The sequence below is a fragment of the Mustelus asterias genome, chromosome 21 (assembly GCF_964213995.1).
Source record: "Mustelus asterias chromosome 21, sMusAst1.hap1.1, whole genome shotgun sequence".
Classification (NCBI taxonomy): Eukaryota; Metazoa; Chordata; class Chondrichthyes; order Carcharhiniformes; family Triakidae; genus Mustelus; species Mustelus asterias.
In genome coordinates, this window is record NC_135821.1 from 5,842,353 (window position 1) to 5,857,238 (window position 14,886).

The 14,886-nt window shown below is 52.0% G+C and overlaps 1 protein-coding gene across 2 annotated transcripts in view; it reads right to left on the minus strand.

The window, feature by feature from the left end:
- Nucleotides 1-14,886, minus strand: part of LOC144509055 (chaperone Ric-8A-like) — a 46,399-nt gene that overhangs the window by 11,746 nt on the left and 19,767 nt on the right. Inside the window, exons 3-6 of one of the 2 annotated variants that reach the window (XM_078237352.1) lie at nucleotides 9,966-10,058; nucleotides 4,964-5,581; nucleotides 3,322-3,416; nucleotides 681-831 (exon numbers count right to left, since the gene is read on the minus strand). In XM_078237352.1, the coding sequence (XP_078093478.1) occupies nucleotides 681-831; nucleotides 3,322-3,416; nucleotides 4,964-5,581; nucleotides 9,966-10,058 (957 nt within the window). The remainder of the gene's footprint in view (nucleotides 1-680; nucleotides 832-3,321; nucleotides 3,417-4,963; nucleotides 5,582-9,965; nucleotides 10,059-14,886) is intronic. The other variant, XM_078237353.1, reaches the window with a different exon arrangement.

The window sequence follows — 14,886 nt, forward strand, 5'->3', positions numbered from 1 at the left end:
AAGAAGAAAAAAAGATGGCGGAGTAGAGTTAATTTTGTTGGACCAGAGACAATGGGCTAACCCTCTCAGGGACATGGGTTCAAATCCCACTAGTATCAGTAATGATGACCACTGTCGATTGTCGGAAAAACCCACCTGGTTCACTAATGTCCTTTAGGGAAGGAAATCATAGAATCCATAGAATCCCTACAGTGCAGAACGAGGCCATTCAGCCCATCAAGCCTGTACTGAACATAATTCCACCCAGGCCATATTCCCATAACCCTTATTTATCCTGCTAATCCTCCTGACACTAAGGGGCAATTTAGCACGGCCAATCAACTTAACCAGCACATCTTTGGACTGAGAGAGGAAACCGGAGCACCCGGAGGAAACCCACGCAGACACGGGGAGAACGTGCAAATTCCACACAGACAGTGACCCGAGGCTGGAATTGTACCCGGGCCCCTGGCGCTGTGAGGCAGCAGTGCTAACCACTGTGCCACCATGCTGCCCCATTTCTCCCCGTGGGATTCCTCCGGGTGATCCAGTTTCCTCCCACAAATCTGCCATCCTTACCCGGTCTGGCCTACATGTGACTCCAGAGCCACAGCAATGTGGTTGACCCTGAGACGGTGTGGACAGTCACTCAATTCAAGGGCAATTAGGGATGGGCAACAAGTGTGGGCCTTGCCCCTTACCCTGTCCAATCTCTTGTCCATGAAGTCCAGCAGGATCTCCACAGTGTCCATGTTCATTCCCATGTATTCCACGGATCCCGGCTCCACCTTCGGAGTGAGAAGGACGTCCAAGCACGTGAGGGGTAAGTTGGCCAGGAGGTTGACTGTGTGACTGTGGAGGAGAGAGGAAAGGGGGGGGGGGGGGGGGGGGGGGGGGGAGAGGGGGGGGGGGGGGGGGGTCAGTGAAAAATCTCAGCCCAATCACAGCCCAATCTCCCGATCTGGCCATCAAGAAACCAAGGTCCCGGTGCCCTCCCGGGCGGGCGGTGACGATCTCAGGACACCGAGAACAGGGGGTGGTTCTCTGAGCCAATATTTATCCCTGAATAAAACTGAATAAAAGTCCACAGATGGCCTAAGTGATATTATCGCCAGACTATTCATCCAAAAACTCAGCTAATGTTCTGGGGACCCGGGTTCGAATCCCGCCACGGCAGATGGTGGAATTTGAGTTCAATAAAAAATATCTGGAATTAAGAATCTACTGATAACCATGAAACCATTGTCGGAAAAACCCATCTGGTTCACTCTTTAGGGAAGGAAATCTGCCATCCTTACCCGGTCTGGCCTACGTGTGACTCCAGAGCCACAGCAATGTGGTTGACTCTCAACTGCCCTCCAAGGGGCGACTAGAGATAGGCAATAAATGCTGGCCCAGCCAGCGACACCCATGTCCCATGAGTGGATAAAAACAAAAGAACCAGCACGGTGGCACGGTGGTTAGTGCTGCTGCCTCACAGCGCCAGGGACCCGGGTTCAATTCCAACCTCGGGGAGGTTCTTGATTAATAAGGGGATCGGGGTTATGGGGAAAAGGCAGGAGAATGGGGGTGAGAAAAATATCAGCCATGATTGAATGGCGGAGCAGACTCGATGGGCCGAGTGGCCTGATTCTGTTCCTATATCTTATGGTCTTATGGGTCACCGTCTGCGTGGACTTTGCACGTGCTCCCCGTGTCTGCGTGGGTTTCCTCCGGGTGCTCTGGTTTCCTCCCGCATGCCAAAGATGTGCTGGTTGGGTGGATTGGCCATGCTAAATTGCCCCTTAGTGTCAGGGAGACTAGCTAGGGTAAATGCATGGGGTTATGGGGATAGGGCCTGGGTGGGATTGTGGTCCGGGCAGGCGCAATGGGCTGAATGGCCTCCTTCTGCACTGCAGGGATTCTATGATCTTATTTCCGCTTCTGGGATCTTGCTGTGCTTAAACTAGCTGCTCAGCAGGGATTCTTGTGTCTTCCCCAACCCTTTGGTGCAGCCGGATGGAACTCCACTGAAGGTAGGGGTACCCCGCCTAGCGTAGCCGCGATGGCCCTCCAAGTCAAATAGCCCACCACCACTCAACAGCAGGGCCGCCTGCTTGGGGGGGGTGGTCCAAAGTTCTCAAAGGCACCCAGTGGGGGAGGGAGGGGTCGAGTGGCGGAGGGGGAGGGGGGGGGGGGGGCGCTGGTTTAAGGTGAAGGCAAGAGGAGGAATGCCCTGTTACCCACGTGGGGAGTGGGAAGATTGGGATGGAGCCACCTGAGAGTGTGGCGGAGGTCGATTGCGGCATGCCAATTGGGCTGCGATGGGGTGAGTCGCCCTGGCAGAGAGAGATAGCACAGGCACTTTGGGCTGAATGGCCTCTATCCGTGCTGTAACCATTCAGCAATGGGTCCTCGCGAAAGGCGGGTTACACCACGAAAAGACACTCGTGGGGATGGGGGTGGAGGTGGGGGCAAGAGCCACTCGAAACCAGGAACTTTGGGAGGGAGTCTGGAGTCTTCAGGAGCTGGGAGCGGACTGAATGTAAATCAGGCAAATCATAGAATCCCTACAGTGCAGAAGGAGGCCATTTGGCCCATTGGGTCTGCACCGACTCTCTGACAGGGCAACCCACCCAGACGCTCTTCTCGGAACCAGTTATTTAGCATGGCCAATCCCTCTAACCTACACATCTTTGGACACTAAGGGACAATTTAGCATGGCCAATCCACCGAACCTGCACATCTTTTTTGATTTGATTTGATTTATTATTGTCACTTGTATTAACATACAGTGAAAAGTATTGTTTCTTGCGCGCTATACAGACAAAGCATACTGTTCATAGAGAAGGAAAGGAGAGAGTGTAGAATGTAGTGTTACAGTCATAGCTAGGGTGTAGAGAAAGATCAACTTAATGCAAGGGAAGTCCATTCAAAAGTCTGATGGCAGCAGGGAAGAAGCTGTTCTTGAGTCGGTTGGTACGTGACCTCAGACTTTTGTATCTTTTTCCCAATGGAAGAAGGTGGAAGAGAGAATGTCCGGGGTGCGTGGGGTCCTGAATTATGCTGGCTGCTTTTCCGAAGCAGTGGGGACACTAAGGGGCAATTTAGCACGGCCAATGCACTTAACCAGCACGTCTTTCGGACTGTGGGAGGAAACCGGAGGAAACCCACGCAGACACGGGGAGAATGTGCAAACTCCAGACAGACAGTCACCCAAGCCGGGAATCGAACCCGGGCCCCTGGCTTTGTGAGGCAGCAGTGCTAACCACTGTGCCACCGTGTGAAGGCACCTTCAACAATGGGAGAAATGTGAGCTGGAGCAAACGTCTGCTTTGACCGTATGGATCGACCACCGCTTACCCGTGGAACTCCTGAGTCCTTTCCTTACTCTCGCTGTCGGTCAGCAGACAGTGGCGCAGAATGGCTGCCAGGTGGCGGTAGAGAGCAGCATCCTCCTGTTGGGGAAAGAATGGAAATGTTGGAGGCCGGGCGGACGGTGGATCGCCAGCGCTCCCCAGTGGCAGAGTGTCGAAGTGCCGTGGACGCCATCACCCTCTGCCCCATGCGCAAAGAGATTACCCTGCCCTTTCACAGGGACGCTGTTTTGCCCCTTACGTTAAGAGCAGGGGAATTCTTCCTGGGGTCCTGGCCGGTATTCAGCCTGCCGCGGGATGGTAATCTCACAACACGAAAATAATCCAGAGGTGGGAAGGGGGTTATCGCTCTGGGTGACACGGGTTCGAATCCCACCATGGCAGCTCGTGGAATTTAAATTCAATTAATAACATCTGGAATTGAAAGCTGATCTCAGCAACAGAGACAGAATCGATTGTCGGAAAAACCCATCTGGTTCACTTCAGGGAAGGAAATCTGCCGTCCTTACCCGGTCTGGCCTACACGTGACTCCAGAGCCACAGCAATGTGGTTGATTCTCAACTGCCCCCCAAAGGCAACAAGGGATGGGCAATAAATGCTGGCCCAGCCAGCGACGCCCATGTCCCGCGAATGAATTTTAAAAAACGAACATTACCAGCTGATTAAGCTAGCCGTTTAACTCATTTTTGCCGGTGGGATCTTGCTGTGCACAAATTGCCGCATTTCCCACATCGCAACAGTGACTGGCCGAAATTTTCCGGCCTTTCGCTACCAGTGGGATTTTCCAGTCCCGCCGACAGCGACCCCCGGCCCCCACCCCAGTGGCCGAGGGTGCGTCCAACAGGAAACCGATTAACAGCGGCGGGGAGTGGGGGAACCGGATGATGTCACTGCCAGCCAATGGCGGGCCGCCTCCGGGGTTGAGGGGGGATGGGCATAAAAATCCCTGCCCACTACATTTAAAGAGTATTTAGAATCATCGAATCCCTACAGTGCAGAAGGAGACCATTCGGCCCATCGAGTCTACACTGACCACAATCCCACCCAGGCCCTATCCCCATAACCCCATGTATTTACCCTAGCTAGTCTCCCCTGACACTAAGGGGCAATTTAGCATGGCCAATCCACCCAACCCGCATGTCTTTGGGACTGTGGGAGGAAACCGGAGCACCCGGAGGAAACCCACGCAGAAACGGGGGGAATGTGCAAACTCCGCACAGACAGTGACCCGAGCCGGGAATCGAACCCGGGTCCCTGGTGCTATGAGGCAACAGTGCTAACCACTGTGCCACTGTGGGGCCCCATATCGGAGCAGAATTAGGCCATTCGGCCCATCGAGTCTGCTCTGCCATTCAATCATGGCTGGTAAGTTTCTCAACCCCATTCTCCTGCCTTTTCCCCGTAACATTTGATCCCCTTACCAATCAAGAACCTACCTATCTCCTTCAAAGGGCTAGCATAGGCATGAGGGGCTGAAGGACAAGTTATTCCTTCAATCACTGGGTAGTGGGTCAGTGTGCGTCACCACCTGACCCCCCCAACCCCCTCCCCTCCAAACCCCACTGTCCCAAATCTTTCGGCCAAGTGACCTTTGACCCCGCCCACGCCCACGCCTGAGCGGCCTTGCCTCATCCACTTGTCGCCGGCTGGTGTCAAAGGTTATGTTGAAGAGGATTTTCAGCACCTCCATCACGCGATCGGTGGCATCTCGCTGCAGCGGGGGTCTGTCGCGCGCCGTCGACACCTCGTACACGTCCAGCCAGCGCAGGTCGAGCGTGGCCTCCAGGGTGTCGGTCAAGAGGGTGATGCCATGCAGGTCCCGGGCCAGCTGCCGGCGGACATCCACCAACAAGGCGGTCAGCAGGAACATCAGGCGCAGCTCGTAGAAGCGGGTGTCGCGCCCGCCCGCCGTGCCGCCGGTGTCCACCTTCAGGCGCTCAGCCAGCCCACGGATCAGTCGCAGCTCGCCCGCCACGCCCTGGGCCGCCTCGCTGTTGTAGACGGTGTTGCACAGACATTTGAGCGCCTCGGAGACCACCTCGCTGTCGGTGGCGTCACGGGGCCCGTGCCCCTCCGCATACTCGATCCCGGCCAGCTGCGCCAGCACGCCCATGGACTCGCGGCTGGCAAAGGGCGCCAGGGCGTGCTTGTCCCTGGACAGAATGCGGACGGCCTCCAGGCTCACCAGCTGGCTCGAGGGTTGAAGGTCCCGCTCCAAAAAGTCTATCAGCAGCTGGCCGATTTTCTGAAAGGGATATCGAAGGAACGGGTGTTATTCCGGACAGGAGAACATCGAGGGGCCGGAGAAGGTGCGGAGAAAAAACATTCGCAAGGGTGATACCAGAACTGGAAGGTTCTACAACTCTCGGGGAGGGCTAGACTAGAGATCTTTAGGAAAGGGTTTGTTACGTTATGGGCGGCACGGTAGCACAGAGGTTAGCACTGCTGCCTCACAGCGCCAGGGACCCGGGTTCGATTCCCGGCTTGGGTCACTGTCTGTGTGGAGTCTGCGCATTCTCCCCATATCTGTGTGGGTTTCCTCCGGGTGCTCCGGTTTCCTCCCACAGTCCAAAGATGTACAGGTTAGGTGGATTGGCCATGCTAAATTGCACCTTAGTGTCCAAAGATGTGCAGGTTAGATGAATTGGCCATGCTAAATTGCCCCTCAGTGTCCAACGATGTGGAGGTTGGGTGGATTGGCCATGCTAAATTGCTCCTTAGTGTCCGAAGATGTATAGGTTAGGTGAATTGACCATGCTAAATTGCCCCCTTAGTGTCCGAAGATGTATAGGTTAGGTGAATTGACCATGCTAAATTGCCCCCTTAGTGTCCAAAGATGTGTAGGTTAGGTGGATTGGCCATGCTAAATTGCCTCTTAGTGTCCAAAGATGTGTAGGTTAGGTGGATTGGCCATGCTAAATTGCCTCTTAGTGTCCAAAGATGTGTAGGTTAGGTGGATTGGCCATGCTAAATTGCCCCTTAGTGTCCAAAGGTGTGTAGGTTAGGTGGATTAATGGGGTAAATACATGGGTTACGGGAATAGGACCTGGATGGGATTATTGTCGATGCAGTCTCAATGGGTTGAATGGCCTCCTTCTGCACTGTAGGGATTCTATGATTCTATGACATGGAGAAGATTTTTTTTACCAGGCTGATTCCTGGGATGGCAGGTCTGTCATATGAGGAGTGATTAAGTCGGTTAGGATTATATTCACTGGAGTTTAGAAGAATGAGAGGGGAATCTCGTAGAAACTTATAAAATTCTAACAGGGTTAGACAGGGTAGATTCAGAAAGAATGTTCCCAATGGTGGGGGAGTCCAGAACTAGGGGTCATAGTTTGAGGATAAGGGGTAAACCTTTTAGAACTGAGGTGAGGAGAAATTTCTTCACCCAGAGGGTGGTGAATGTGTGGAATTCACTCTCACAGAAAGTAGTTGAGGCCAAAATGTTGTGTGGTTTCAAGAAGAATTTAGATATAGCTCTTGGGGCTAAAGGGATCAAAGGATGGGGAGGGAGAGGGGAGATCAGATATTGAATTTGATGATCAGCCATGATCAAAATGAATGGCAGAGCAGGCTTGAAGGGCCGAATGGCCTCCTCCTGCTTCTAGTTTCTGTGTTTTCAGTTGTGGGGGGGGGTGCCCAGAACTTGGTGCCATCAATATGATCGTCACTGAATCCAAGAAGAGATTTGAGGAGAATCTCTTTTGCCCAGAGAGTGAGGAAACCACCCCTACGGGGTGTGGCTCAGGTAATGAGCAGGGATACATTGAAGGGACGCCGGATAAACATACGAAGGGGAAAGGGTTAGAAGGTCAGGGTGGGGTGAGGGGGGGGGGGGGGGGGAGGAAGTTCGTGTGGGGCAGAAACACCGACACAGAACATTTGGGTCTGTAAATTCTACATCAATACCGACTGGTAGATTTGACTTGTCTTCACCTTCTGACCCATTCCTGATATACTCTCTGGAATTTAGAAGAATGAGGGGAGATCAAATTGAGGGATACAAGATGATAAAAGGTGTGGATAAAGTAGACGTGGAGCGGATGCTTCCTCTTGTGGGGCATTCTAGGACGAGAGGTCATAGTCTTAGGATAAGGGGCAGCAAATTTAAAACAGAGCTGAGGAGAAACTACTTCTCCCAAAGGGTTGTGAATCTGTGGAATTCGCTGCCCCAAAGTGCGGTGGATGCTGGGACAGTGAGTAAATTTGAGGAGTTAGACAGATTTTTAATTGGGAATGGGTTGAAGGGTTATGGGGAGAAGGCGGGAAAATGGGGATGAGGAACATATCAGCCATGATTGAATGGCGGAGCAGACTCGATGGGCCGAATGGCCTAATTCTGCTCCTATATCTTACGAACATATGAACAAAAAGATTGACCGTTAGACCCTCTCAGACGTAAAAATCATCAGCCCACTCGACGTTGTGTAATGTGGGGAGTCTGAACTCTCTTCAAACCCCAGGTTAGCAGCGGTGACCTGCCTGCTACCAGTTATGTGTGTTGGGGGCATGCCCCTTTAAGAGAATGGGTCAGGTGACCCAGGACTTCCCCTGGTTGGAGCTCGCCTGGCCAGTCTTGTGCTGACTGTTCTCGGATACCGATGTGTTAAGAAACAGTTAGTTTACTACTGTCGCGAAATTGAGTTTGTGAAGTTTAAAAGCTGGTTTTGTGTCAATGCTTGGATGTTTAAAACACAGGGTACACAGATTGCAACATTTGTAATGAAGACCAAGCATCAGGGTTGCCTTGGTAACAGGCTTTGCAGGCTTTTGAATTTTGACAGCCAATGAGTTTAAAGAAGACACTCGGCTATCCGGAACCTATCACATTTGAATTAGCTGTTGTTGACAACATTAGGCCAATCCTGGTATAGGAAAATTTGATAGGTCATCACAGTTATAAAGAGGAACTGCCTGCCTACAGTTCAACTGAAGGGCTGCCACCGCTCAACACCTCGAGAAGGAAGAGCAGTTCCCTACCAGCTAAAAAATATCACTCCATCTATCGAACAAAAGGGTACCAGATCATAAAGAGCTTACAGTGCGAGGAATCCCCAGAAGAACTCCAAAGATTTTTCCAAAGCCACAAAACCTGTTTGTATATTTTTCTGAGAGTGACTAAAGTCTGTTATCTTTTTTTGGTAATGAATGGTCCTTATACTTATTTGAACAGCATTCTAGTCGAGTCTTACTTTAATTGAATACAGGAGTTGGGACGTCTTGTTGAAGTTGTACAAGACATTGGTACGGCCACGCTTGGAATACTGTGTGCAGTTCTGGTCACCCTATTATAGAAAGGATGTTATTAAACTAGAAAGAGTGCAGAAAAGATTTATTAGGATGCTACCGGGACCTGATGGATTGAGTTATAAGGAGAGGCTGGATAGACTGGGACTTTTTTCTCTGGAGCGTAGGAGGCTGAGGGGTGATCTTATAGAGGTCTATAAAATAATGAGGGGCACAGATCAGCGAGATAGTCAATATCTTTTCCCAAAGGTAGGGGAGTCTAAAACTAGAGGGCATAGGTTTAAGGTGAGAGGGGAGAGATACAAAAGTGTCCAGAGGGGCAATTTTTTCACACAGAGGGTGGTGAGTGTCTGGAACGAGCTGCCAGAGGCAATAGTCGAGGCGGGTACAATTTTGTCTTTTAAAAAGCATTTAGTAAGTGGGTAAGATGGGTATAGAGGGATATGGGCCAAATGTGGGCAATTGGGACTAGCTTAGGGGTTAAAAAAAAAGGGGCGGCATGGACAAGTTGGGCCGAAGGGCCCATTTCCATGCTGTAAACCTCTATGGCTCTAATTGATATATTACTTGTTTGGTTAAAGTTCCTGGTTGGTGAAATAAATGACATGTTAATTATTCACTTAAAGTGAGCGTCAGGTCTGTATATTAATGAACCTCTAAACGTGAATGAAGAACAGGTCACACCGTCCCAAACACGTTTAACAGATTATGAAGCGAGGGATTCCTCGTTGGGGGATTTGGCGTGGCCTCTCAAAGGGAATCAGCCTCTGCATTGTAACACTACCATTGACCTCGTGCTTGATTGTGAGTCTCAATATCGGACCATAATACCCACTGATATATCTCCCGTGCTCACCTTGGTGCACTGTGCACCATGAACCTCGGGCTGGGTTCCTCAGTGAAGCAAATGGTCGCTGTACTAACTCCACCCACCCACACTTCACTGTATATTCCTTCACACACACAAAATTTATCTATTTATTCGTGTCACAGGTCGGCTTACATTAACACTGCAATGAAGTTACTGCGAAAATCCCCTAGTCACCACACTCCGGCGCCTGTTCGGGTAACACTGAGGGAGAATTTAGCACGGCCAATGCACCCTAACCAGCACGTCTTTCGGACTGTGGGAGGAAACCCACGCAGACACGGGGAGAACGCGCAGACTCCGCACAGACAGTGACCCAAGGCCGGGAATCGAACCCGGGTCCCTGACGCTGTGAGGCAGCAGTGTTAAGGCTGCGGCCTTGGCAATGGAGGGGTGAACCCAGGGAGCCTGCACGCCTGGAATAGCGTCCCGCAGAATAACGAAGCATCACCGTGAAAAGCACAAGCCCCGGGTCTCGCCCTGACTCAGGCCGAATGGGGCTCACTCTTACCTCCCGTTGCTTCACCTCTGGATCCTCGGAGTGGTCAGAATCTGAGTCGGAATCCCAGTTGGAATAGTACTCTCTATATTTCATTATCCTAAACTACGCCCAGGAAGGCGATGAAAGCAGATAAAAAAATAAAAGGTGGAACAAATAGAGAGAGTTTCTGAGCTTCACATTCTTTTACTCCGTGTGGGGGAAGAGGGAGGGAGGTTAGGATGAAGAACTCAAACGATAATTTCAACGTAAAGAATAACAATTGAAACTTTTATCGGTATTAGTTTCACAAGCATTAACCTGTCCCTTGTCCTATGGCAAACCCATGAGTTCTCTCACGGAATCGTACAATCCCCACAGTGCTGGAAAAGGCCATTCGGCCCATCGAGTCTGGACCAAACCTCTGAAAGAGAATCCCGCACAGACCCTCCCCTCCACCCTATCCTGTCGCCCCTTGCATTTAGCATGGCCAATCCACCTAACCTACACATCTTTGGACACTAAGGGGCAATTTAGCATGGCCAATCCACCTAATCTGCACATCTTTGGACACTAAGGGGCAATTTAGCATGGCCAGTCCACCTAACCTACACATCTTTGGACACTAAGGGGCAATTTAGCATGGCCAGTCCACCTAACCTGCACATCTTTGGACACTAAGGGGCAGTTTTGCATGGCCAATCCACCTAACCTGCACATCTTTGGACACTAAGGGACAATTTAGCATGGCCAATCCACCTAACCTGCACATCTTTGGACACTAAGGGGCAATTTAGCATGGCCAATCCACCTAACCTGCACATCTTTGGACACTAAGGGGCAATTTAGCATGGCCAATCCACCTAACCTACACATCTTTGGACACTAAGGGGCAATTTAGCATGGCCAATCCCCCTAACCTGCATGTCTTTGGACACTAAGGGGCAATTTAGCATGGCCAATCCACCTAACCTACACATCTTTGGACACTAAGGGACAATTTAGCAAGGCCAATCCACCTAACCTGCACATCTTTGGACACTAAGGGACAATTTAGCATGGCCAATCCACCTAACCTGCACATCTTTGGACACTAAGGGGCAATTTAGCATGGCCAATCCACCTAACCTGCACATCTTTGGACACTAAGGGGCAATTTAGCATGGCCAATCCACCTAACCTACACATCTTTGGACACTAAGGGGCAATTTAGCATGGCCAATCCCCCTAACCTGCATGTCTTTCAGACTGTGGGAGGAAACCGGAGCACCCGGAGGAAACCCACGCAGGCACGGGGAGAACGTGCAAACTCCACACAGACAGTGACCCGAGCCGGGAATCGAACCCGGGTCCCTGGAGCTGTGAGGCAGCAGTGTTAACCCACTGTGCCACCGTGCCTGGAGTCCCAATGGGCCTGTGGATCAATAACTCCACTACAGTTAAAAGGGTCAACAAGTGAGGCCAGAGTGCACAGTGTGTCACACAGGGGAAGGGGTAAAGACTCCCTGAGGACTGAGGCATTGAAGAAAAGGCAACACCGTTTTTGTGAATGTCGCTTGGGTCAAAATCCTGGAACTCCCTCCCTAACAGCACTGTGGGTGGACCTACACCACAGAGACTGCAGCGGTTCAAGAAGGCAGCTCCCCACTACCTTCCCAAGGGGCAATGAGAGATGGGCAATAAATGCTGGACCCAGCCAGCGACGCCCACACTCCTTGAATGAATTTAAAAAACTTATTTGGACCTCGTATCGTGAGGGAGCCTCGAGTTTGTTGCCCGACAACCCCGGCATTTCACAAATGAAACATTCAATAGCATGATGTGGGGAAGGAACTTTCTGCTGTTCCTGAGGAAGACATTGCACTGAATTGAGACGGACAAAACCACACCAGGGTCCGCCTAGATGACCCATCCGGGGGTCCTAATCTGAAGGAGACTGGGGGTTCTCCAAAGTGTTTAGAAACATATTCAATCAGCTGTTTATCATCAGCCAGGGCTCAGCGGCAACCCCCGCTCCTCACCAGCCCCCTACCCCCCCCACAACACCCCTCCTCCCCCAACAACCCCCCCTCCCCCCACAACCCCCCTCCTCCCCCAACAACCCCCCCTCCCCCCACAACCCCCCTCCTCCCCCCACACTCCCCCCTTTCCCCCTCCTCTCCCCTCACAACCCTCCTTCTCCCCCCACAACACCCCCGCCACCCCCCCCACAACCCCTCTCCTCCCCGACAACCCCCCCTCCTCCTCACCCTCCTCTCCCCCCACAGCCCCCCTCAACCCCCCCCTCCTCCCACAACCCCCCTCCTCCCCCCACAAACCCCCCTCCCCCTCCTCTCCCCTCACAACCCTCCTTCTCCCCCCACAACACCCCCGCCACCCCCCCCACAAACCCCCCTCCTCCCCGACAACCCCCCCCTCCTCCTCACCCTCCTCTCCCCCCACAGCCCCCCTCCTCCCCCCACAACCCCCCTCCTCCCCCCATAACCCCCCTCCTCCCTCCCACAACCCCCCCTCCTTCCCTCCCACAACCCCCACTCCTTCCCCCCAACAACCCCCGCTCCTTCCCCCCAACAACCCCCGCTCCTTCCCCCCCACAACCCCCGCTCCTTCCCCCCCACAACCCCCGCTCCTTCCCCCCCACAACCCCCGCTCCTCCCCCACTTTGTGTCAGAATCAGAAGTTTGCGGGATTAAGCCCCACTCCAGAGGTTTGAACGGAAATAACCTCAGTCGACACCCCTGGGCAGTGCTGAGGGAGTGCAGCACTGTCAGAGGTGCCGTCTTTCGGATAAGATATTGAACGGGAGCCTCGGCTCCCCTCTCAGCTGGACACGAAGGATCCCGTTGGCATTTGTTTGGAAGAGCTGGGGAGCTCTCCCCAGGTGTATGTGCTACACAGCGACCAACATTCCTCCTTTGGCCATCTCTCACCTTCAATCTGGGTCAATGCCACATCATTGCGTGTGGGATCTTGCTCTGCGCAGATTGGCCACCGCGTTTCCTTGCATCGCAACAGCGACTGCACTTCAGAGAAGTGCAGTTGCACTTCAAGTCAGAGACTTCACTTCAGCCCCCTACTATACTCCTTATACACCTATGACTGTGCGGCCAAATTCCCCTCCAAGTCGATTTTCAAGTTTGTTGACGACACCACCGTAGTGGGTTGGATCTCAAACAATGACGAGACTACAGGAATGAGATAGAGAATCTGGTGAACTGGTGCGGCAACAATAATCTCTCCCTCAATCTCAACAAAACGAAGGAGATTGTCATCGACTTCAGGAAGCGTAAAGGAGAACATGCCCCTGTCTACATCAATGGGGACGAAGTAGAAAGGGTCGAGAGCTTCAAGTTTTTAGGTGTCCAGATCACCAACAACCTGTCGTGGTCCCTCCATGCCGACGCTATAGTTAAGAAAGCCCACCAACGCCTCTACTTTCTCAGAAGACTGAGGAAATCTGGCATGTCAGCTACAACTGTCACCAACTTTTACAGATGCACCATAGAAAGCATTCTTTCTGGTTGTATCACAGCTTGGTATGGCTCCTGCTCTGCCCAAGACCGCAAGAAACTACAAAAGGTCGTGAATGTAGCCCAATCCATCACTCAAACCAGCCTCTCATCCATTGACTCTGTCTACACTTCCCGCTGCCTCAGGAAAAGCAGCCAGCATAATCAAGGACCCCACGCACCTCGGACATTCCCTCTTCCACTTTCTTCCTTCGGGAAAAAGATACAAAAGTCTGAGGTCACGTACCAACCGACTCAAGAACAGCTTCTTCCCTGCTGCTGTCAGACTTTTGAATGGACTTACCTTGCATTAAGTTGATCTTTCTCCACACCCTAGCTATGACTGTAACACTACATTCTGCACTCTCTCCTTTCCTTCTCTATGAACGGTATGCTTTGTCAGTGTAGCGCGCAAGAAACAATACTTTTCACTGTATGTTAATACGTGTGAAAATAATAAATCAAATCAAAAGAAATATCTCACTGTCTGCAAAGCGCTCCGGGGGACCCGGGGGCGGGGGTTGGGGGGTGGGGGTGGGGGAGGTGGGGGGAGGGGGTGGGGGAGATGGAGGTGGTATTCTGAGGTTGCGACAAGCGGTGCGGAACTACAAGCCTTTTTGTTTTTGTTAACCCAGAGTCCGACCGTCAAAGGAAAGGTCGGCCCGTGGGACACCGCGGCTAACAAGATGGCGGAGGAGCAAAGCCACCAGAGCACGGGGACAGCAGCGAGGGCGAGGGGGAGAAGGGCAGAGGGGGGTAAAATGCTCTAAACCGTCTGGAAGCTCAGGGTGGGGCAGAGAGAGAGAGAGAGAGCATCAAAACGCTACACTTTGCAATCTCGCACTAGAATTCTCCGCAAGAACAGAGAACTAATCAGCAAAGGGATTTCTTTACCTCTTCCAGTTTTTCGCGCTGTCATAGTAACGATGAAAGGAAGCAAAGATGCAAAAAAAAATTAACAGAGGTAGTGTTTGAGTGAACCGTCAGAGTTTAGAGTCCTACAGAACCCTCACCCACAGACAATTGGCGTAATTCTCATTTGCAAGCGGAAGCTTTGAATCACTGTTGGATAGTTAGACAGAGGCCCCTTCTTTCAAATGGTAGACTTGGTTTTCTCCTGTTTTATTCCTCTCTGTCTCTCTCTCTCTGTCTCTCTCGAGGAGGAGGATCTTGTGGCGCAGTGGGGTTAGTCGCTCTGCCTCTGAAGCCAGGAGTTCGGGGTTCGAGTCCGACCTCAGGGCTTGATGGCCAAGGAAGGTGCATCAATAACATGACCAAACAGGTTGAGTGTAACAACCTGCAAAATCCTTCCAAACACGCCAATGGCTAACAGTATCAGAGGGAGAGATTCCTGGTCAGCCATAGAATCCTACAGTGCAGAAGGGGGCCATTCAGCCCATTGAGTCTGCACAAAGAACAGTCCCACCCAGGCCCTATCCCTGTAA